Source organism: Nyctereutes procyonoides, unplaced genomic scaffold (genome assembly GCF_905146905.1).
Source record: "Nyctereutes procyonoides isolate TBG_1078 unplaced genomic scaffold, NYPRO_anot_genome, whole genome shotgun sequence".
NCBI classification, from domain to species: Eukaryota; Metazoa; Chordata; class Mammalia; order Carnivora; family Canidae; genus Nyctereutes; species Nyctereutes procyonoides.
The window spans coordinates 28928339-28950932 of NW_026575122.1; the positions used below are offsets into that span (position 1 = coordinate 28928339).

At 35.7% G+C, this 22594-nt stretch overlaps 1 protein-coding gene across 6 annotated transcripts in view; it reads right to left on the reverse strand.

Annotated features, from left to right (window-relative positions):
- Window positions 1-22594, reverse strand: part of VEZT (vezatin, adherens junctions transmembrane protein) — a 74311-nt gene that overhangs the window by 35536 nt on the left and 16181 nt on the right. For 3 of the 6 annotated variants that reach the window (XM_055336432.1, XM_055336431.1, XM_055336435.1), the window contains exons 2-5: window positions 11698-11832; window positions 7786-7872; window positions 6456-6494; window positions 651-826 (exon numbers count right to left, since the gene is read on the reverse strand). In XM_055336432.1, the coding sequence (XP_055192407.1) occupies window positions 651-826; window positions 6456-6494; window positions 7786-7872; window positions 11698-11832 (437 nt within the window). Of the gene's footprint in view, window positions 1-650; window positions 827-6455; window positions 6495-7785; window positions 7873-11697; window positions 11833-22594 lie in introns of those variants that run through there. The other 3 variants (XM_055336434.1, XM_055336433.1, XM_055336436.1) reach the window with 2 other exon arrangements.

The following is a 22594-nucleotide window of genomic DNA, read 5'->3' on the forward strand; positions in this document are numbered from 1 at the left end:
TATTGGATACATAAACATTGCTTGGATAACTTGAATAGTTCAAGCAATGATTTTGTTCACTTAATAAACCCATACTTTAATAGGAAGAGACATGAACAGTTCTTTATATTTAACTCCTTTTTGCTATTCTTTCTAAAATTATGGCCTGGGATTTCTGCAATTAGACCCAAATACTTCAAGTAGTCAAAAAGTTTTAAGGACTGAATTGTCAGTCTATTCTCTACAGCTTCTTGCCAACAAATCAAGAATTGACTGTTTACCTCATGTCCCGTCCTATTTTTGATATTTCTATAATGTGTTTATGATATAAACATATGAAGAATTGGCTAGGAATGCACGCACACATGTGTACAGGTATATGGGTAAGAGAGATTCTTGGGGCAATGTTATGCCTGCTCGTGGGTTATTAAACACAGAACTAATTATATTGAATTAAAATATGTAACAATAGGATTTTTTTCCAGCTTCACTTTAAATAGTATTTATTTTGGAAAGGTATTTAAAAAAAAAAGCCTCTTTGGTATTATTACATTAATTACTATGTTAAAATGTATGGAATGTTTATGTCTTCACAATAGAGAATATGATGATGGATTTCCTCTCCTAATACCATATACATAAGCAAAAGATAGATGATTTCTGGACAGTACCAAATATTAGGGGTTGCCAAGGAGCAAAGCGTTGGAAGGTGTCCATTTTCCTGTTGTTGAGGTTGCCCTGCAGACAGGATACTGGGATCAAGTAGCTCAATCAGTTCCACATCCTCTTGTAACAGGACTTCCTGTTGCAGGATGGTATGTAGTGAGTCGAGTCGGAATCCAATATCCTTGCCATTAAAAAACCGGAAGAGAGGCATTATTACATACATAATTTTGTATTAAAGGCTAAGCTCCTAATATGCTAACAAAATTTAGAGAATTTATTTTCAGTATAGCCTCCAAGAAGAAGATACAACAGTCCAATCAATCTATCTTTAGTATGATGTATGGGATTTTAGTTTCACTGTAAATGTGAAGCAAAGATTGAGATGGATGTTACTGAGCCACCAGATGTGAATTATAAACTTTTAATAAAAAAATGTGAAGTAACTATAGACTAATAAACCTGTCTAGTTAAGCCTAATTAATTAAATTGCTGGAACAGAGCATGGAAACTATAATCCTGTAACATAAGATGCTGTCCCTGGATACTCTAAGAATATGGCCAATAAAGTAGGTCAGCAGGATCCAGACCTAAAAACAGACTTTGGATATTAAAAACACAACATTAAGGAATGTAATGCAAAACGACACTAACATGTGCATAGCACTTTATAGTTTACAAAATGCTTTCACATACACTAGCTCATTTATTCCTTCCTCTTTTGCTTCTATTAAAAAAATTATATATACCAGGAACCATACTTGATATCAAGGGCACAAAAAATGAGCATAACATACAAGTCTCTACTCTTAAAGAATTCACAATTTAATGAAGAGGACTAAAAAGTAAACAGTTACAACATAATGAGCAAAGAGTGCAATAACGTGTATGTATGCTGGGGTATTATGAAAATGGCACAGAGGAACCAAAACTTGCAATGAAGTTGGAGAAAGGAAAAGAGGTGATGCCTGAGCTCAGTCTTAGAGCATGAACAAGAACTGACCAGATCAAAGAGTTGGAAGAGGGGGATGGGAAGAACAAAAGCCAAGTCATGCCTTTCAGTTTTACATAGAGTGTACATGGTAAAAAGGTGAAAGATGAAGGGTGCCTGGCTGGCTAGGGAGGAGGAGAATCCAACTCTTGATCTTAGGGTTACAAGTTTGAGCCACATGTTGAGTGTAGAGGTTAAATAAATAGCTAAACAAACAAACAAAAAAAAAGGTGAGAGGTAAAGTAGCAATGTTACACAGGTGAACTTTCACAAAAACTCCACAATGTACATTTCCATCCTCCTCTATGTTCTATAGAGGAGAAAACTGAAGCCCACAGAGAATAAGTAACTTTCCAGAATTCTAATTTCAGATCCTAAATCTTTGGTAATCAGTTATAGTTCTCTAAATGGAGTCTGCTGCATGAAAAATATGAAGTTTTATTATGTATTAAATTTAGGAATAGAATGGTCCTATTATAAGATAAAAATAAAGAGATCTTTTAATGACAAGGCCTTTAGCTATTAAAGTAAAACTAGGGTTTGAAGGCAATGGATTTGTTCTTCTTAGCCAGTTAATCATTCCCACACAGGAGCCAACCTATCCTGCCTAAGTTGACCATAATGGGGACTTAATAAGAACGCAGTGATCCATATACCTAACTATGAGTGCACGTCCTCTCAATTGTGCGTTATACATCACTTCTGGAGAAGGAGAAGAAAGAATTTTTTTTTAAAGATTTTATTTATTTTTTGAGAGAGAGAGAGAGAGAGAATGGCAGGCAGAAGGAGAGGCAGGTTCCCTGCTGAGCAGGGTGCCCGATGCAGGGCTTGATCCCAAGACTTTTGGATCATGACCTGAGCTGAAGGCAGACGCTTAACCGAACAGAGCTATCCAGCGCCCTGAGGAGAATATTTTTAATTAATATTAGTCCTATATGGTCATATTTATTGATTTTCTTTCTTTTTTTTTTTTTTTAAAGAAAACTCTCTGCCCAAAGTGGGGCTTGAACTCACAACCCCAAGATCAAGAGTCACATGATCTACTGACTGAGTCTGCCAGGCATCCCTTTATTGATTTTCAATTATCTAAAACAAGAACATCTTCTTGGAATGCTGGTCTTCCTGGTAGGACTTTTTTTTTTTTACCATCTACTGACACACCCTGCATGCACCTGTGCAACATTTTTCTTTCATCTTTAAACCACTGCCTCTTCTCTCTTCTTTCTTTTTTCCCTTCCCTTTCCTTTCTTTCTTTCTTTTTTTTGTAGTTATCGCACAATGTTATATTAATTTCAGGTGTACAACACAGTGATTTGACAACTCTATACATTATGCTAAGCTCACCACAAGTGTAGCTACCATCTGTCACCATACAACACTATTATAGTACCAGTGACTAAATTCCCTCTGTTATGCCTTTTATCCCTGTGACTTATTCATTTTATAATTGGAGGCCTGAAGCTCCCACTCTCTTTCACTCATTTTGCCCATCCTTCTATCCCTCACCCCTCTGGCAACCATGTTTGTTTTCTGTACTTTTGGGTCTATTTCTGCTTTTTTGTCTGTTTTGGTTTTTAGATTCTACATATGTGTAAAATCATACAGTATTTGTCTGACTTATTTTATTTAGTATAATACCTTCTAAGTCCATGCATATTGTTGCAAATGGCAAGAATTCATTCTTTCTTTTTTTAAGGCTGAGTAATATTCATTGAATATATCTACCATTCTTCTTTATCCATTCATCTATTGGATACTTAGGTTGATTCCCTATCTTGGCTATTGTAACTAATGCTCCAAAAAACATAGGGGTACATTTATCTTTCTGAATCAGTGTTTTTATTTTCTTTGAGTAAATAGTCAAATAGTGGAATTACTAGATTACATGTGTATTTCTAATTTTTTGAGGAGCTTTCATACTGTTTTTCATGGTGGCTACACCAATTTACATTCTCTCCAACATTACATGAGGGTTCCTTTTCCCCCACATCCTTGGAACATTTGTTATTTTTTGTCTTTTTGATACTAGCCATTCTGACAGGTGTAAGGTGATACCTCATTGTAGTATTGACTTGCATTTCCCTGATTAAGGATGCTGAGCATCTTTTCATGTGCCTCTTTTCTCTTTTAGAATCATGATTCTAGGGTCACCTGGTGGCTTGGTCAGTTAAGTATCCGACTCTTGATTTTGACTCAGGTCATGATCTCAGGGTCATGAGACTGAGCCCAATATTGGGTCCCATGTTCAGCATGGAGTCTGCTTGGGATTCTCTCTCTACCTCCCGCTCTGTTCCTCTTTCAGCTCACTCTCACTCTCTCTCCAAAATAAATAAACCTTAAAAAAATCATGATTCTAACATTAGGAACCAATTATTTGACCCTCTACCCCACTTTCATAAACAGAATAGCACAATTCACTTTATACCACTGTTGGAGAAGGGGTGAAAGGAGGATCACGGCAGCTTTTCAAGTAATCTTTGAAATAAATTTCCACACATTGGCCTTATTATTTGACTTGGATCCCCCCCACAGTGATATTAAAATATTAAGTATTAAAAATTAAATTTTTGCTATAAAAGCTTTAAATTGTACCTTTTATGAGACCTCTATGCACCTATATATGGGAAGTTTAAAGAAGCTTCACTAAAGGAAGGCTATAGCTCAGAGATAGGGGGAAAGCTATTAACATAAAGGGGAGCTTTCGCTCTTCATAGTTCCTTGTATAGATATGTTGCTTAATGAGGTACACATTTTCTTTAATATCATCCTTGGCATCAGACCTGTCTGCAAAAGTGGGCTGTTTCCTCAAAACTATTCTGCTCTGAGGCAGTACTAATAGCTCTAGGAATATGTGATTCTAGAATGTGACTCACTACCTAAAATCACCTAAACATACAAATAAACTTGAAAGTGACCAAGACACTCTAAATAACTAAAGCAGTGTTATCTAGTACTAGACTGCCTCTACAAAGGAAGAACTTGGACTATATTCTGATCATAAAATGAAATCAGATTAAATTGATAATTTTTTTCTTAAGGATAAATTATAAAACTGTATGTTACTCCTTAATTATAAAAATGAGAACTGCATTAAAGAGAGAGGTTGTTGCAATATTGCAATCAAAGTAGTGGGGAAATAGATACCTGTTATATTAAGAAACATCTCCCGGGTAGTCTGGGTGGCTCAGCGGGTTAGTACTGCCTTCAGACCAGGGAATGATCCTGGAGACCTGGGATCGAGTCCCACATCAGTCTCCGTGCATGGAGCCTGCTTCTCCCTCTCCCTCTCTTTCTCTCTGTGTCTCTCATGAATAAATAAATAAAATCTTAAAAAAAAAAAAAAAAAAGAAACACCTCATAATAATCCTATTTGGACTCAGGTCCAATTCTCAAATAAATGAAGACCTTTAAAAGGTACTAATTCTGATTGACTAAATATTTGTATCATCTGTATGATTGGGTGCTGTATGCTGTGGGGAGGCATACCACGTGAACTTTGGCTCACCCTCAACATATGAGTACCAAGACCTAGTTAGTACCTAGGTTTATATCCTGGTTCCACATCTTAATTCTCTGCTTCCGTTTCCTCATCTGCAAAATGAACCTAAGAATAGTAGCTACTTCATAGGGTTGTTGTGAGAATTAAGTCAATATTCATAAAATATTAAGTGGTGCACAGTGAGCATTTATGTAGTCAGTACTATGTAAGTGTTGGCTGTTAATGTTGGTAGTACACATAAAATAATTAAAATACAATAAAGAAAAGCACCCACCATACAAAAACCTATAAAACATGGCATGGATAATTATTACTATATTTCTAAAGAAAATAAGGATCCAATAGGCTGAAGTTTGTAGGAAAGGCCTTGAGGAAGAGCTAGGACTACTTAGAAAAAGACTGCAATAAAAGAGGAAAAATGGAAAGAATTCTACCACAATATAATGGCACAAAAACAGACATACAGAATAAGTATGGAATAAAAGAAAAAGAAGACTGGGTTGGCTGATGAAAACATGGTGGATAAAGGCTGGAAAGGTAGTTCAGGGCCAAATTATGCAGACTTTTTCATGCTGAAGTGATGAACTAGACTCGATTTGATGGGTAACAGGAACTTTTAAGGATCTAAATGGAAAAATGGTATGAGAAGGTAACTCAAAAGATTTCTGCCTGTATAGAATGAAAGGGTATGAGAAGCACAGCTAAAGAAGAGAGAGATTTGTTTTTACCCCTAGAGATAGAGAAGGGAACTATTCATGCATCAATATATTTCAACGATCTTGTATATTTTTAAAAGTATTGTGCTGTTTCATAAAGCTGATGAAGATCAAATGAGATAACATGTGTGAAAGCACTTTACAGGCTAAAAAGTGCTTAAAAAGTGCAAATACCACTACCATTACAATTGTTATAAAAGAACTTTTTTTTTTAATCTTTAAGAAGTACTACTTTAATAAAAAGGAACAATGGCAAAAGGTTCAGCTATCATGGAACAACTGCCAGTATTTTTATAAAAGGAAAGAGGGAATGGTTCAGTATCTGTATAGCCAAAAAAAATTTAAATATGTCATGGCTGAGAGAAAAGTCAAGCATCTCATGCCAGAAGCCAACAGGGTAATTCCTTGTTCCATTACTAGTAAATGATTTCTTTGGTACGTACTTCTTACAGTTCTCTATAATACAGGCACAAAAGAAATGCATATAGAAGCTGGAGCTTTACAGTGAAATGTACAGCCAGTGACAAAGAACCAAGAATGAAAAGATCAGGACTATGTAGACTATGATTAAACCATAGAAAAATGTATATGGATCCATATACCTTACCACAGTCCTAGTATCACTGAAGGATGAGGATGGCTCCACCTGGATAGAGATGATATTCTACGTAGGTGACAAGACACTTCATTGACCTTCTCAACATACCTACAAAGATGAAACCCTGAACAGAGAACTTGCCCGTTTGGATTGCTAAAAAAGTAATTTTAGTCAGTCAATACATAATAATACTCAAGCTAGAGAGTGGTATGTTATAATGGAGAGCCTGGGCTTTGAAACAGGAGACCTAAGTTCAAATTCTAACTACCACTTTCTACCTAACCGTTCTTGAACAATTCACTTAATAAGTAATCTTAAACCAAACTATCTGAATCTCAGGTTTTCCAACTGGTAAACTGCACTAAACCTTACAGTGTTTAGATTACCAAATCAAAATGTGAAAGCACTTTGTAAACATCTCTTTACAAATGATAATTTACAAGAATGATAATTATCATCATCTTAAGGTCACAGACCAGCAAAGGATCCTGAAATATGCTTTCTTGTAACTTGATTATTCCTTCTGAGAGCCATGAGAACTTCCTAACTTTGATTTTTTTAGCTATACTATTTGGATTTTGCATTGCTTAGGATGTACAAAGTTGAAGCACTCCCCCTTGAGGGTCAGAGGTCAAACTCTAGATCTATTACAGTAGAGAGTAAGGAAAAAAGGGAAAAAAAGCAAGTCTCCCAGGAAAACAAAGACTCTCAATGGACACAAATCCAAGTCTTTGGGAAATTCTGTGATTAGTAGTCTCAGGAGACTAAATTTTACATATGAAGTTGTCAGAAAATGATAAATTAATGATAAATAAATTAGAGGGGGAACCACTTTGATTTTGTCCAAACTTTGTAATCACAGACTGTGGGATAAGGAAAAGACAGGCTCCTAATGAAATGGGAGAAGATCTCACTAATAGATATATTCCTTTCCCTATTGAGAGGAATACTTGTCAATGGAGAAAGATAGCAGCAGGAAATTAATAATCTAACAAATAAGGTATTAATAACTACCAGAATATTCTATTCTAAATAGCTAATAGCCTCTTGAAAGAACTATGAAATAATACTAATAAATCCAAATTCAAAAATCCACAACTACTGAAGAAATTCTTGGTGTTTTTTTTTTCTTTTTTCTTTTTTTAAGGTGACACCAACAAACTTTATTAACACTTAATAAGGCAGGTAGTCTTCCTTCAGAGATTTTATTCTCCTTTCAGAATTTCTATTTAGAATCAATCACTGCCCAAATCAGTAGCAAAACATTCTGATTCATTAGATTCTGTCACTAATAAACCGGAGCTCAGAAAACTGACAAAGAAGTAGAGCAAACACTTACCAACTTGTGAAGTAAGTCATCTTTCTTATTGTACTGAGAAAAAATCCAACTTTTGATGGTTTCAGCCACTTTTAACAGGATGCCTTGCTGAAGGAGATGAATGACATAGTATAGGATTTATTAAACATATCCAAACAGCAGAAATACTTCAAATAACTTACTTCTAATCAATCAGAATTTTTATTAGAAAAAGGGAGAAAAGAAATCATCTAGGTTATATCGTTTGTCACTATGTCTCAGGCTTCTTAATAGTTCCTACATTTACTTGCACATCAGAATCACCTAGAGATTTCAGTTAGAAATATAACTCTTGGGTCCCCAGACTAAAGGTTCAGACTCAGTAAGTTTGAAATGAGACCTGAAAGTAGATTTTTTAAAGAACACTCAGAAGTCATCCTGATGCAGCTCATTTACCTTGAATATGTCAAAATGATGACAGTAAGTATTTCAAAATGAAAACCAAACGATGCACCCAGTTCTCAAATACCAAGAACATTTCATTCCACAATGCTATCTATGGCAGAAAGATATTTTAATCAATTTTAGAAAAAGTATCTCATACTGAATAAAAGTTATATTTTTAGTCAGCCAAAAATTCAATTTACCTTAATGTTAATAGCCATTTCCTGTATATGCTAGTAAATGAAGTTTATGTTTGTTGAGTGATTACTATATCCCTGGTACAGAAAAAGGGTCATAGGAACAAAGATGACTATACCTAACTGCTGTTTTTAAGAACTTAGTATAGAAGACATGGTATAAATAATTACAAACCAATTTAAGGTCTGAGAAAATGTAGGAAAAGAGGTCAAGAGGTGCTAACACTGAAGCTATGCCCTAAAAGATGAGCAGGAATTTAACAAAGGAGGAAGGAAAATTCTGGGTAAGAGAACAGGATGAATAAAGGGGACAGCCATGGAAGCACATGTCATGGGTATGGTGGCATAAACTGGGACAGGCTAAGACCCAAAGGAAAAAGGGAATAGTCATGATCACTGAGAGGGGTTATAAAGGGCTTTGGTCTTACATGCCCTAATAGTTTATAGACTTTATCCTGTAGATTGTGAGGAGCTATCAAAGATTTTTTTAAAAAATATTTTATTTATTTATTCATGAGATACACACACAGAGAGAGGGGCAGACACAGGCAGAGGGAGAAGCAGGCTCCATGCAGGGAGCCCGATGTGGGACTCGATCCCGGGACCCCAGGATCACGCCCTGGGCCGAAGGCAGGCGCCAAACCACTGAGCCACCCAGGGATCCCCTATCAAAGATTTTTAGCAAGGAAATGAAACAATAAAAATCAGCATTTCAGAAAAATAACTGGCTACAGTGCAGAGGCAGTACTGGCAGGAAATGACTGTAGCCAAGAAGCATGATTAGGAGAATATTTAATAGTCCAGCTAAATACTGACAAAGGCCTTAAGTAGGATAGCAAAAAAATGGTAAAGGATAAGGGTTGGATTTTCAAGACATAAGAAGTTCACTTGATATATCATTTAGAGACCAAATTAATTTGGGAGTAATAGGAAATCTTAAGTTAACTGAAAGAGTGGTAATTTGGGAACATGGGAAGAATATTTTGTTTGTTTTACATATATGAATCTGTTTCCTGGGGCACAGGCCAGGTGAAAATGTTTAACAAACATCTAGCTTTCAGTGAAGACAGAGAACACACATAAGTGGTCAATGAGGGCAAGAAAGAAGAGGAGATCACTCAGAAAAACTGACCAAGCAGAGAAGAGGCCTAATGTTAAAACTTTATGAAAAGAACATTTATGAATAATCACAGGAAAACTAGAAAAAATATACAGAGAATGAATATTCATAGTGAGAATACCAGTAAGAGTATATCATGATAACATTAAAAAGTAAAAGTTAAAAAGGAGTGATTAAGGCTAACAAGTTTTATCATGATCTCATATTATACAAAAAAATTTGCTTTCCAAAGAAAATAACTGGTACTTCACTGCTTGAACAGAACTTTGGGGGCAATTCTAAAAATATATCCCTTGAGAAGGAACTAAATAATGCAATAAATCTTTCTAAAATTTAGCTGTCCCAGATTTAGAAAAACTCCATTTTAGAAAAATATAGCTCATACAGTTGAAATATGTAATATGAAAACTAAAGGAACTTTCTAGATGTGGTAATTTTGAAAGCATTCTCTGGGTATTTTTTAATTTCTGAGGACTAGCAAATTTTAAACTCTCATTTTAGTTACTTATAAATTAATAACACTTCTATATGTAAAAATACCTATCATAAATGAAAAGGATTAAATACCTGTAAAGTCCAAGTTTGAACAACAACAACAAAAAAGGCCAATGCCTATATCCTGCCTAAGACTATCCCATGGTCCATTCTTGTCTTCTGGTGCCAAGTAATCTCAAATCCAAGTTTTAATCTATAAATAACCTATTAGCTATATCCTTTGGTTTTGCTTTCAAAACACTTCCCAGGAATAATCACATTTGAAAGGGGCAGAGAGAAGAAAGAGAAAGAGTTTAAGTCCAGAGGACTAGCAAATTGGTTCTGATCCATGTGAGCTCTAACTCTCTAAATCCTATCCTGGAAGCATCAGTCAAAAAAACATTTCTCTGGTATTTTTTCTACTCTTGCAAATGGCCCCCCAGCCTGGTTACCTCACATTTTAGAGGTTTTTCTAAGAACAGGAGAAAAAAAGACTTCCTTCTCTATTACCACAGAGTAAATAACTAATTGAAAACTTTAAAAAGCCTCCTCCCAAAAATAATGATATCTTATAATAAAACACTGATTAAACTAGAATGTTCAAGAAATGAGGTAATCTGGGATCCCTGGGTGGCGCAGCGGTTTGGCGCCTGCCTTTGGCTCAGGGCGCGATCCTGGAGACCCGGGATCGAATCCCACGTCGGGCTCCCGGTGCATGGAGCCTGCTTCTCCCTCTGCCTATGTCTCTGCCTCTCTCTCTCTGTGACTGTTGTAAATAAAAAATTAAAAAAAAATGAGGTAATCTGGTTTATTTTTTCTATTAAATTAGAATTCCTTTTGTTAAAACTGAAATGTACTAGAATATTTTTTAATTTTATTAAGTATGGCTAATAGAACATAAATGAATCTAGTAAATGAATTTTATAGAACATAATTGGAGATTCTTCCCGTATCTCAGCCTTACAATTTTATACATCAACTGAGATATTTATTACATAAAAGGATTCTGTGGAGTTATAAAGGGCATCACAAATTGAGGTAAATATACCCACTCCATCACATATCCTTGCTTACGAAATATGTTATCAATCTGCTTTCTTACAACTTGTGCTCTCTTTTAAAAAATAATACATAAAGAAAGAATTCCAATTAATACAAAAGTCCTAAAGGTCGAGTTCTCTTTAAGGTTTTAGTATATTTTTCTGGTTTCCTTCCAAACAACTTCAGTATTTTAAAGAAATGATATATTTTAATCCTCAACCACTTTAATTTCATTATAGAAATTATTGAGATAGTCCAAAACAGCAAGGAGTTATATTTATCTAAACAGTTTTGTACTGATGAAATAAAAAATAAAGTCTTACCGGTGTTGGGGAAGACACGGAGGTGCTTTTAAGATGTTTTTTTTTTGTTTTTTTTTTTGTTTTGTTTCTTTGCAAGAATAAGGGCAAAGGCAGTTTAAATAATCAGTGAGGTGAAGAATAAAAGATTAATCATAGGGACGGGACGTTGCTTGGCTCAGAGGTTGAGCATCTGCCTTTTGTTCAGGGCGTGATCCCAGGGTCCAGGGATTGAGTCCAGCATTGGGTTCCCTGTGAGAAGCCTGCTTCTCCCTCTGCCTATGATTCTGCCTCTTTCTCTGTGTCTTTCATGAATAAATAAATAAAATCTTTAAAAAAAAAACCAGATTAATCATAGAGATTGAACGTGCTTTCTTACCTTTGGCAGGGCTCTTGCAGGAAGCTTTTGTTGTCCCTCTGTCACTGTGCTTTTTTCTGGTTTTGGTGACAGAGGAGAACATATTTCAAAGTCTGTGTGTCCCAGATCCTGTAAGTACTGGTAAAGTGGAGAATTCTGAAAGAGATATATAAAATAAAGCAAACTTTAAGATGGTTACTGTCAAAAGTTTTAGAGGACAAGTTTAATACCAGACTTCACTATCATGACCAGTATGCCCAAATTCTTTAAAGCTTCATCTGTTAAAAAGTGAATTGTCTGTCACAATGCCATCTAACATTTTTTAAACAATTTACAAACAATTCAACAGAGGGACCCAAAAAAGGAAAAGCTCTAAACACAGATTTTTCTGAGTGGGTACCAGCAAGAAAAAATGAATTTAGGAATATAAATAGATTTGTTAAGCAATTTCTTTGCCCAAATATTTGTAGTATTAGAGTAGATGGCTTCAAAATAGCCAAGTCCTTGTTATAGATAGCTCCTAAGAGGGCCTACAGTGAAAAGACATGATTACTTGAAGCCAAGAATTAAGCAATGATTATATTACATTAATTATAATTTTATCATACCATCAGTCATTAATTCATTCAAGCACAAATATGTATTATCTACCACATGCTCAACACTGTAAACAAACTTAAAACTCCAAGAAGTTACCCAAAATAAGCTGTTTCTTAAATACAACCATATGGCAAACAAGAGACTCTGTGACTAATAAAAGCAGTAGAACATGGTGGTTAAGAACAAAAACTCTGGAGCCAGACTATAGATTCAAATCCTAACTATGCTTCTTACTGGCTATCTTATGACAGTTTATAATCCTGTGTTTCAGCTGTCTCACCCTAAAATAGGAATAATAATAATAATACCTAGTTCATATGGTTCTTATAAGGACTAAGTAAATACAAAGCACTTAGAACAGTACCTGGCCCATAGTAATCACTCAATTTATACTTCAACTTTATATAAGCCAGGTGGAAAGGGCACAGGTTTGGAACAGACCAGTCCAAACAAAAAAACAAAAACAAAAAGCTTAAATTCCATCAGATACATCAGCATCTGTTGGATGAAAAAAATCTATGGGACAATTTTCTGGATAAAAATCAAGGTTTAATTTTAACTTTCAGTCTTCTCTAAAGCACAAAGTTGGTGATATGTTTAAAAATAAACCTTGACTCCATTCAACAAAAATATTTAATACTTTAAAAAAGACCTTATGTTAGGTAATAGAGATACAATAACAACCACCACCAAAACAGCAACACAACTAACATAGTACCATATGGCAAAGGCTTACCTAAGCATTCTACTTGCATCATTTCATTTAAGGTTCACAACAAATTCTAAAAAGTATTATGATCATTACTATCATTACTATTGCTAATTTCCATTGCATAGAAGATGAAACAGATTCACTGAGATACAGAAAGCAGGATAGGTCTGACTCCAAAGCCAACACTCTGTAATATTATACTACACCATCTAAAATAACAAATAGTTCCTCCTGCATCTACAGAGGAAGACAGGGAAACTTCCTTATGGTTTAGTATAGAAACATCAAGCAAATCAATAATTACAGGATTATATCAGATGCTATGGAAACAAAGGGGAGGCAGTTAAATTTAGAGTGATATTTCTAGGGACTATATCCCTGAGTTTGGGAAAATGAGGAATAGTGGGAATTTGCTTGTACTGGTAGCAATTTGCTGGGTATCAATTCCAGAAAATAAAAGACAAGTAAAACGCTTCCTTTTTAAAGTGATGTTTAATGCTCTTTTGAGAAAAATATGCAAAAAATGATAATAAAAGAAGGATTATGTTTCTTATCTCTCTACCAGACAAATCTCTGGTAGCATAAATGGTTAATCTTTATATCAACCATAATGTAGCTTCAAATATTGCCTTGAATTACTCAAGCATTTCTAAAATGAGTTGTGAACTCCACCCTGCTGTCTCCAGAGTGGCAAAAGCACAAGAATGCTTGTTCGGTTGGGCTGACCTTTTGAAAAGTTTACATACTTAGAAAAAAAAAAAAACTTGCTTTTAAGGCAGTAGAACCCTTTCTTCAAGTGAACTCCCATGGGGAAGAACAATAAATACGATGGATCAAAGTGGAGTTACTCTAATTCTAGGGTTGCCAAAGTTTTTCTGTAAAAGGCCACACAGTAAATATTTCACACTTTACAGGCTATATGGTCTCTATTGTAACTAACCAATCCTGCTGCTGTAGTGTAAAAGTAGCCACAACAATACATAAACCAATGAGTGTAATTATGCTCCAATAAAACTTTATTTATGGAAATACTGAACTTCTTATAATTTCCATGTGTCACAAAATACCATTCTTTTGATATTTTCCCAAACTACTTAAAAATGTAAAGTCCACTCTTTATTCACCAGTAGCAGAAAAATAGGTGGGGAACGGAGAACAAATCTGATCCAAACAGCTAGTTTGCTGACTTCTGTTCTAACTAAATGCTCAGTAGTTATCTTGAGGCATACTCTTGATTGCCACTTGTTCTCTGGCAGGAGGCTTGGGGGGTAGGGATGGGGCCAAACTTCTTTTCATTCAAATTCTAATACCTTTCTTGCTACACACTTAGCTGATGCTGTGTCAGCACTGAACCCAAAGTCCCTTCCTTTTCCAGTTTATGTCACAGCTCACAAAATAACAAAACTGGATTGCTTGTAACATAGTTTTACAAGATTAGACAGAAGAGAAACAATGAATACTGTGTTCCGTGTGTGTGTGTGTGTGTGTGTGTGTGTGTGTGTATACACAGATACTGCACATCCACTACAAGCATACATATGCATATTCAGTCGGGAACACCATAAACTGAACACCTGCTTATAACAACTTTGCAAAAACAGCATTAATCATTTACCTTGACTAATACCAATAATGTCCAACTGTATAATTCTGTTAGTACCTTATTCTGCCTTTTCTACAAATGTGAAATTTTTCATTACCTTTTTGGTTGGTTTTACAACGTTCTTGTCAAAGGTGTGAGATACATCTATTTGAGCCTATGCAACAATGAATGATGCTTTAGTAGTTCTGGTTTCTTCCCCATCTCTAGTGATAGAATTCATCACTTTCACCCTAGAAAGCACTGTTTTACATTTGTGGAAAATTCGGGCTTGCCAAGACTATCACTGTGCCTTGTTTCATGGCTTTATATAACTAAGTATTTGACAAAATTTCAGAGTAGATAATCTTTGGAGACTAGGGATGAAAGTATTGCAGGTCCAGGGCAGCCCGGGTGGTTGGGCGGTTTGGCGCTGCCTTCAGCCCAGGGCCTGATCCTGGAGACCCGGGATTGAGTCCCATGTCGGGCTCCCTGCATGGAGCCTGCTTCTCCCTCTGCCTCTCTCTCTCTCTCTCTCTGTGTCTCTCATGAATAAATAAATAAAATCTTTAAAAAAAAAAAAAAAGAAAGTATTGCAGGTCCAACAGAATGTAACTCCAATCACTAGTGTATTTCATATTTGCACTTTCCTCTTTTGGACTGCTACTACAAATCATACCACTTTCTAACACATATAAACTCAGACTGTATGAACTCTAAAGCTCTTATTCATTACATTTATGATAGTATTCTGAGTTGTAGCATTTATTTTACTGTTTTATTTCTATTTTTATGCTTCATTCACTTTTGCGCCAAAATAAAATTTAAAATTTAGTCAATGATAACAATAACACATAAATGAAAAACAAAGATCCTGTGGTTAATGAACTGAACAGGAGCCAAGATGAAACTGACCACAGTAGACCTTGTAGCACATGAGCAATTTTTAAGAAGGCAAAGGGATTTTTGGTAACATTATTATTTTATTAATCTAAAAAAATGTTTGGGGGCTAAAATTACACTTTTTCTCTGAAATTGCCAAATAACCTGTGTACTCTTTGGCAGATCTCAGAAAACCACATCATGACTAGTGGTTCGCAGATTTTTTTGGTCTCAAAACCTGTTTAAGGTCTTAAAAATAATTGAGAGCTCCAAAGAGTTTTTGTGGATGTCTAACAACATTTATCATATTGGAAATGAAAACTAAAATTAAAATGTTTATTAACGTAAAAATAACAATAAACTCATTACAATATTAATGTAAGTAATACAATTTTAATGAAAAAAAATCCAAAATGAAAAAAATGTATTGACCAAAGTGGACTGTTTTACTTTTTTTGCAAATCTTATTATCTGGCTTAATAGGAGATAGCTGGATTCTTATACGCTTCTTCATTCAATGTGTTGCAATTTATTGTTCTGGATGAAGTATATAAAGAAAATCAAGCCTTAAACAGGTAAGCAGTTGAAGGAGCCTGGGTAGCTCAGTTGGTTAAGCATCTGACTCTTGATATCAGCTCAGGTCTTGATCTCAGGGTGGTGAGTTTTAGCCCCATATTGGGCTTTAAGCCCAGCATGGAGCCAACTTAAAACAAACAAGTAAATAAATATTGTTGGAAAGGGAGTATTTTAATAGTCTTTTCTGATAACTGAATTAACAAAAATAGCTATAACAAAACTCAAGTGATAGTTTTGAAAAAGTTAATTTTAATGTGGAACGTGAAACCATATTGATGAGCTTTTCATACACTGTACATGAATGAGAGTAAAAAAACAAACGTGTTGTATTAAAACGTGATTGCCCAAAATAAAATAATGTATTTCTTCTTTTCAGCAAGATGAAGCTCAACATTACAAGAGCCCTAACCACTGTATTTACAGATTTGGGGTTATTAGGTTTATAAACAAATAAACTGAAATCTCTATGTCTCATATAGTGAATATTATTCTAGGCTGATGGTTAGCCTCAGAAAGAGAATATTTTTTGGAGGGTAAGGCAGAGTAGGTGATGATAGGTAATTTTCTATTATAACTTTTTTCCTTGGTTCAAGCAAAATAGAACCACAAATGTTTCAGTTAAGTTGTTTTCTTGAAGAGAAATTATTAGCACTGGACTCAAACTATAATTCTGTAGTATTGGAGAATGTTATTGTTGCCAAAAGAAATATGAGAAACCTCAGACACAGCATGTGGGAGCTTCTCCTCAGGAAATCCTTGTGGTTCACTATTCCTGTAAATTTTAGCTGACAGAAAACACACATCACAGAACCAGAAAGAATTTTGCTAAATGAAAGACGGCCAAGAGTCTTTGGTTGTGCTGAGATTTTTCTGATGGCTGAAACATATTTTTGTAAGAAAAATAAACAAAAATAGACAGGAAACCCCAACATTTTTGCTGAACAAGCACTTCAAGAAAATGACTCAGTTAAATCCGAGACTACCTGCATATCATGCCCACCTACCCATTAAAGATATCAGATCCCATTTAATGCAGTTTGCTTTCAGCCTGATTTGTGGTGCATTCTATAGAAGTGCCAGTGCCATTATTGCTGGCTTGCATTTAAGAAGGAAGATAAATTGGTGCTGAAATTGAGATGATGGGTAAATACTTTCATTATTATGTTCTCTTGTAAATTTATTTATGTATTTATGTATTTATGTATTTATTTATTTTTGAGAGAGAGAGCTAGCGAGCGCGAGCGGTGCACAGTGCTGGTGGCAGGGGTGGGGGGGAAAGAGAATCTTCAGCAGACTCCACACACACTCCATGTTAGCACAGAGCCTAACATGGGGCTGAATCCAGAACTCTGAGATCATAACCTAAGCCAAAATCAAGAGTCGGACACTTAACTAACTGAGCCACGCAGGTGCCCCCCTTCTAAACTGCTTTAAACCCTTATAGAGAGAATAAATTGTAACCTTCCAGGTTCTAGGCCAGAGAGGGAATAGGCAACATACCAACATGGCAGCATTAGGCAACTTGTTCAATAATAAATACTAACTGAACATCTATGTGCCGGGCACAAGGAAGAAAACAGAACAAAATAGGTGAGGTCCTTGCTAAAAAGTTTCATTATATGATACTTCTGATAGGATCATTGCTTTTAACTATCAAGGAAAATAGTGAGTTTTCTTTTTTTTTTAATTTTTATTTATTTATGATAGGCACACAGTGAGAGAGAGAGAGAGAGAGAGAGAGAGAGAGAGAGAGAGAGGCAGAGGGAGAAGCAGGCTCCATGCACAGGGAGCCCGACGTGGGATTCGATCCCGGGTCTCCAGGATCGCGCCCTGGGCCAAAGGCAGGCACCAAACCGCTGCGCCACCCAGGGATCCCAATAGTGAATATTCTGATACTTTCCAGGTAGGCTGCTATGTTTCAGGAAAATCCTCTCTTGGTCCCAGTTTCCTTAAGTACAAAATAAGGATTCTTTGGGTTTCTTAAACTTGTTCAAGTGGTGAAACGAAACTCATGATGTTCCCTGAGAAACAAAATAAAAAAGTGATATGCTAAAAAATTCTAATTTTGTGCTAAATCAAATGCCATCTTATCCTACGCAATCAGTCAGTGCCAAAATACAGAAATTCTACATATCAAATTACCCAGTTTCCTCAACAAATGAGCAATATAATAAAGGTGGAAGAAGTAGAGAAAACTGCTATAAAGGCCAGTGGGGCATATCATCCAAATGTAATGTACGGGTTTTGTTTAGATCCTGGTTTGAACAATTGTAAGACATTTTTTTAGATACTCAAGGAAATCCAAATGCAGACTAGATATTAAGTGATACTATAATCAAACTAACCTGATCCTTGGTGAGTCACAGAAACTATACCAGGTGAGTTGTCACACAAAGAAACTTTATTTGCAGCATATAAGTAGAACATGAGGAGTAACTTCCAAAGCCTGACTCCCTGAGCAAGGGTGAACGGGTTGAGTGTCCACCTTTGGGTCAGGGCTCAGGTCGTGATCCTGGAATCCTGGGATCGGGTCCCGCATTGGGCTCCTCACAGGGTGCCTGTTTCTCCCCCTGCCTATGTCTCTGCCTCTTTTGCTCATGAATAAATAAAATCTTTTTTTTTAATTATTTTTTTTAAAAAAAGGATTAGAAGGAATATTTACATAAGGGTGCCTTGTCACCACTAGATCAGCATATAGGGTGGCATATGTGTCTTAAGGAAATATACCTATGTATATGATATGTTCTGTAAATGAGGCTTGTGCTCCTTCTTGGATAGAGGTTTTGATATTATAATGAGGAAAAGGTAACTGTTCATTACTCTATGGGTCACTTCATCCATGGTCCAACTGTGTAGACATGAGTTGGGGGTTAAATTCAAACTGGTCTGGGTGTCCTGGGCTGGCTGGAATTGTTTATCTAGGCAGACCTTGTTGCTTGAGCGGCAGTTTCAGTTTATATCATGGGATGCTATGCCCCTCAGGTCTTTTGCCTGACTTAAGAGATAAGCTGGAAAAAAGAACTTAAGGAAGAATGTGGGACAAAAGTCTGTGGGTACAAGCAGGTGAGTAATAAAGGTCAGGTCTTAGGGTCTAGCTGGTGACAATATAAGGGAATCAATATTAATTTTATTAAATTACACTGGAGTTAGCATTAAAAAAAAAGGACAGAGTGTATTTATCTCTAAGAGATGCATACTAAAGCACTTACAGGTGAAATTAGGTAATGTCTGGGGTCTGCTTTGAAATACTCCAAGAAAAAAGGTGGGGATAGGAGAGGAACAGATGAGATAGCTTGGGAAATGTTTAGACTTGCTCAAGCTAAAGCCAGGTGATGAGTACTTGGAGCTTTTACCATATTATTCTTTCCTTTTTAATATATAATATATGCATATATACATATGTATAATTTTAAAAGTCCATTGTAAATTTTTAAAAAATCAGATGCCAGTTAAAAGATCTGCATGCTGAAAACTATACAACACTTATGAAAGAAATTGAAGAAACAAAAAGAAATGGAAAAACAGTCCAAGTTCATGGATTGGAAGAACAAATATTATTAATATGTCTATATTACCCAAAGCAATCTATGCATTCAATACAATTCTGATCAAAATAATCAGCATTTTTCACAGAACTAGAACAGTCCTAAAATTTGTATGGTACCAGAAAAGACCCCAAAGAGCCAAAGTAATGATGAAAAAGAAAAGCAAAGTGAGAGGCATCGCAACCCCAGACTTCAAGCTATATTACAAAGCTGTAATTATCCAGACAGTAAGGTATTGGCACAAAGACAGACACACAGATCAATGGAATAGAACAGAGAACTCAGAAATGGACCCACAACTCTATGGTCAACTAATCTTCAACAAAGCAGGAAAAGAATAGCCAATGGAAAAAAGGCAGTCTCTTCAACACACAGTATTGGGAAAACTGGACAGCAACATGCAGAAAAATGAAATGGGGTCATTTTCTTACACCATACACAAATATAAGTTCAAGATGGATGAAAGACCTAAATGTGAGACAGGACACCATCAAAATCCTAGAGGAGAACACAGGCAGTAATGTCTTTGACCTTGGACATAGAAACTTCTTACTGTTTCCCTTCCTGAGGCAAGGGAAACAAAAGCAAAAATGAACTATTGAGACTCAACAAGATAAAAAGGTTCTGCATAGTGAAGAAAACAATCAACAAAACTAAAAGGCAACCAACAGAATGGAAGAAGATATTTGCAAATGACATATCAGATAAAGGGTTAGTATCCAGAATCTATAAAGAACTCACCAAAGTCAACACTCAAAAATAAATAATCCAGTTAAGAAATAGGCAGAAGACATGAACAGATATTTCTCTAAAGAAGACACAAATGGCTAACAGACAAATGAAAAAAAGCTGAATATCACTCATCATCAGGGAAATACAAATCAAAACCTAAGAAATATCACCTCACATAGGTCAGAATGGTTAAAATAACAACTCAGGAAACAATAAATATTAGCAAGGATGCAGAGAAAGGGGAATGCTTTTGCACTGTTGGTGGGAATGCAAACTCTACAGCCACTCAGGAACATAGCATGGAGGTTTCTCAAAAAGTTAATAGTAACTACCCTATGACTCAGCAATTGCACTACTAGGTATTTCTCCAAAGGATACAAAAATGTTGATTTGAAGGGGCATATGAACTCCAATGTTTATAGCAGTGCTATCAACATAGCCAAATTATGGAAAGAACCCAAATGTTCACTGACTGGTGAATGCATAAACCACATCTTGTGTGTGTGTGTGTATGAGTATTAGTCAACAAAAAGAATGAAATCTTGTCATTTGCAACAACATGGGTAGAACTAGAAGGTATAATGCTAAGAAGAATAAGTCAGAGAAAGACAAATACCATAAGATTTTGCTCATATGTGGAATTTAAGAAACAAAACAGATGAACACAGGTGAAGGGAAGGAAAAATAAAATAAGAAAAAAACAGGGAGGGAGGCAAACCGTAAGTGACTTTTAATTATAGAGAACAAACTGAAGGTTGCTGGAGAAGAGGTAGATGGGCTAAATGGGTGACAGGCATTAAGGAGGGCATTTGTGATGAGCACTGGATAATGTTATATGTAAGTGATGAATCACTAAAGTTTACTCATGAAACCAATACTATGCTATATGTTAACTAACTTGAATTTAAAAAATACATAGGGGCACCCCTGGTGGTGCAGCGGTTTAGCGCTGCCTGCAGCCCAGGGTGTGATCCCGGAGACCTGGGATAGAGTCCCATGTCGGGGTCCCTGCAGGGAGCCTGCTTCTCCTTCTGCCTGTGTCTCTGCCTCTCTCTCTCTCTCTCTCTCTCTCTCTCTCTCTCTCTCTCTGTGTGTCTCTCATGAATAAAAAAATAAAATCTTAAAAAAAATAAATAAAAATATGTAAATAATCAGATGTCAGGTTTTCCTAGAGTCTGGTATAAAAGATTTAAGAAAATAATATGGCAGAAAAATGTAAAACTGAGAAAACTCAACTTATTATTTTAATCTGGGGAAAAGATAAGCTTATTAAATTTTAGAACAGAACATTCACATCTTTCCAAACTTCCATAATTGTAGAAGAAATTGTAATATCTACTGAAAGAGAATATAATAGCAAATGTTAATTTAGTTATATCTTTATTTTTTTTAAAGACTTTATTTATTTATTCATGAGATACACACACACACACACACACACACACACACACACACACACACAAAGGCAGAGAAACAAGCAGAGGGAGAAGCAGGCTCCATGCAGGGAGCCCATCGCGGGACTCGATCCCAGGTCTCCAGGATGGCGCCAAACCACAGAGCTACCCGGGCTGCAGTAGTTTTATCTTTAAATAAATTTGTAAGTTAATCACACCAGCACCAACTAACATACTGTAACGTATACACATGATTCCTTATGTATTTATGAATACTGTTTGGCAGATATTTGGATTTGCACATTTTCTGCAACAATGCTCAGGTCACTCCATACTACTACCAAGGATAACAAATGTCAAAGGTATTCTCTAGCAATAAGCTTTCAAGTTACCAGTCTTAGTGGAGGTAAAAATAAATGACTAATTACCAATTAGTCAAATAATTGACTAATAGTCAATGTCAACTATTCATATTTACTTTCCACAAGCTAATGGAAAGTTTTTGGAATAAGCAAGTCTCAATTATGGGATTTTTGGAGCCATGTTTCAAAAACAGCATTAAGCAAGACAATTAAAAACAAAAACCAAAAACCAAAGATTATGTTCCTATAGAGCAGTAGTCCTCGAAATAGATTTTGCACCCATCCTCCAACTCCAACGTCTGGAGACATTTTGGGCTGTTACAACGGGGGAGGGAAAGAACGTTACTGGCATATAGTAGGCATGTAATATCCTACAATGAATAAGAGAAGGCCCACAAAGAGTTTTTCAGCTCAAACTGTCAATAGTGCTGAGGTTGAGAAACCTGTTTTTAGAGCATAAGGAATCAGATTGAAAAAAATTCACACAAAAAAAGGAACCCAGCAGCTCTTTTCCTTACTTATTTTGGGAGAATGAT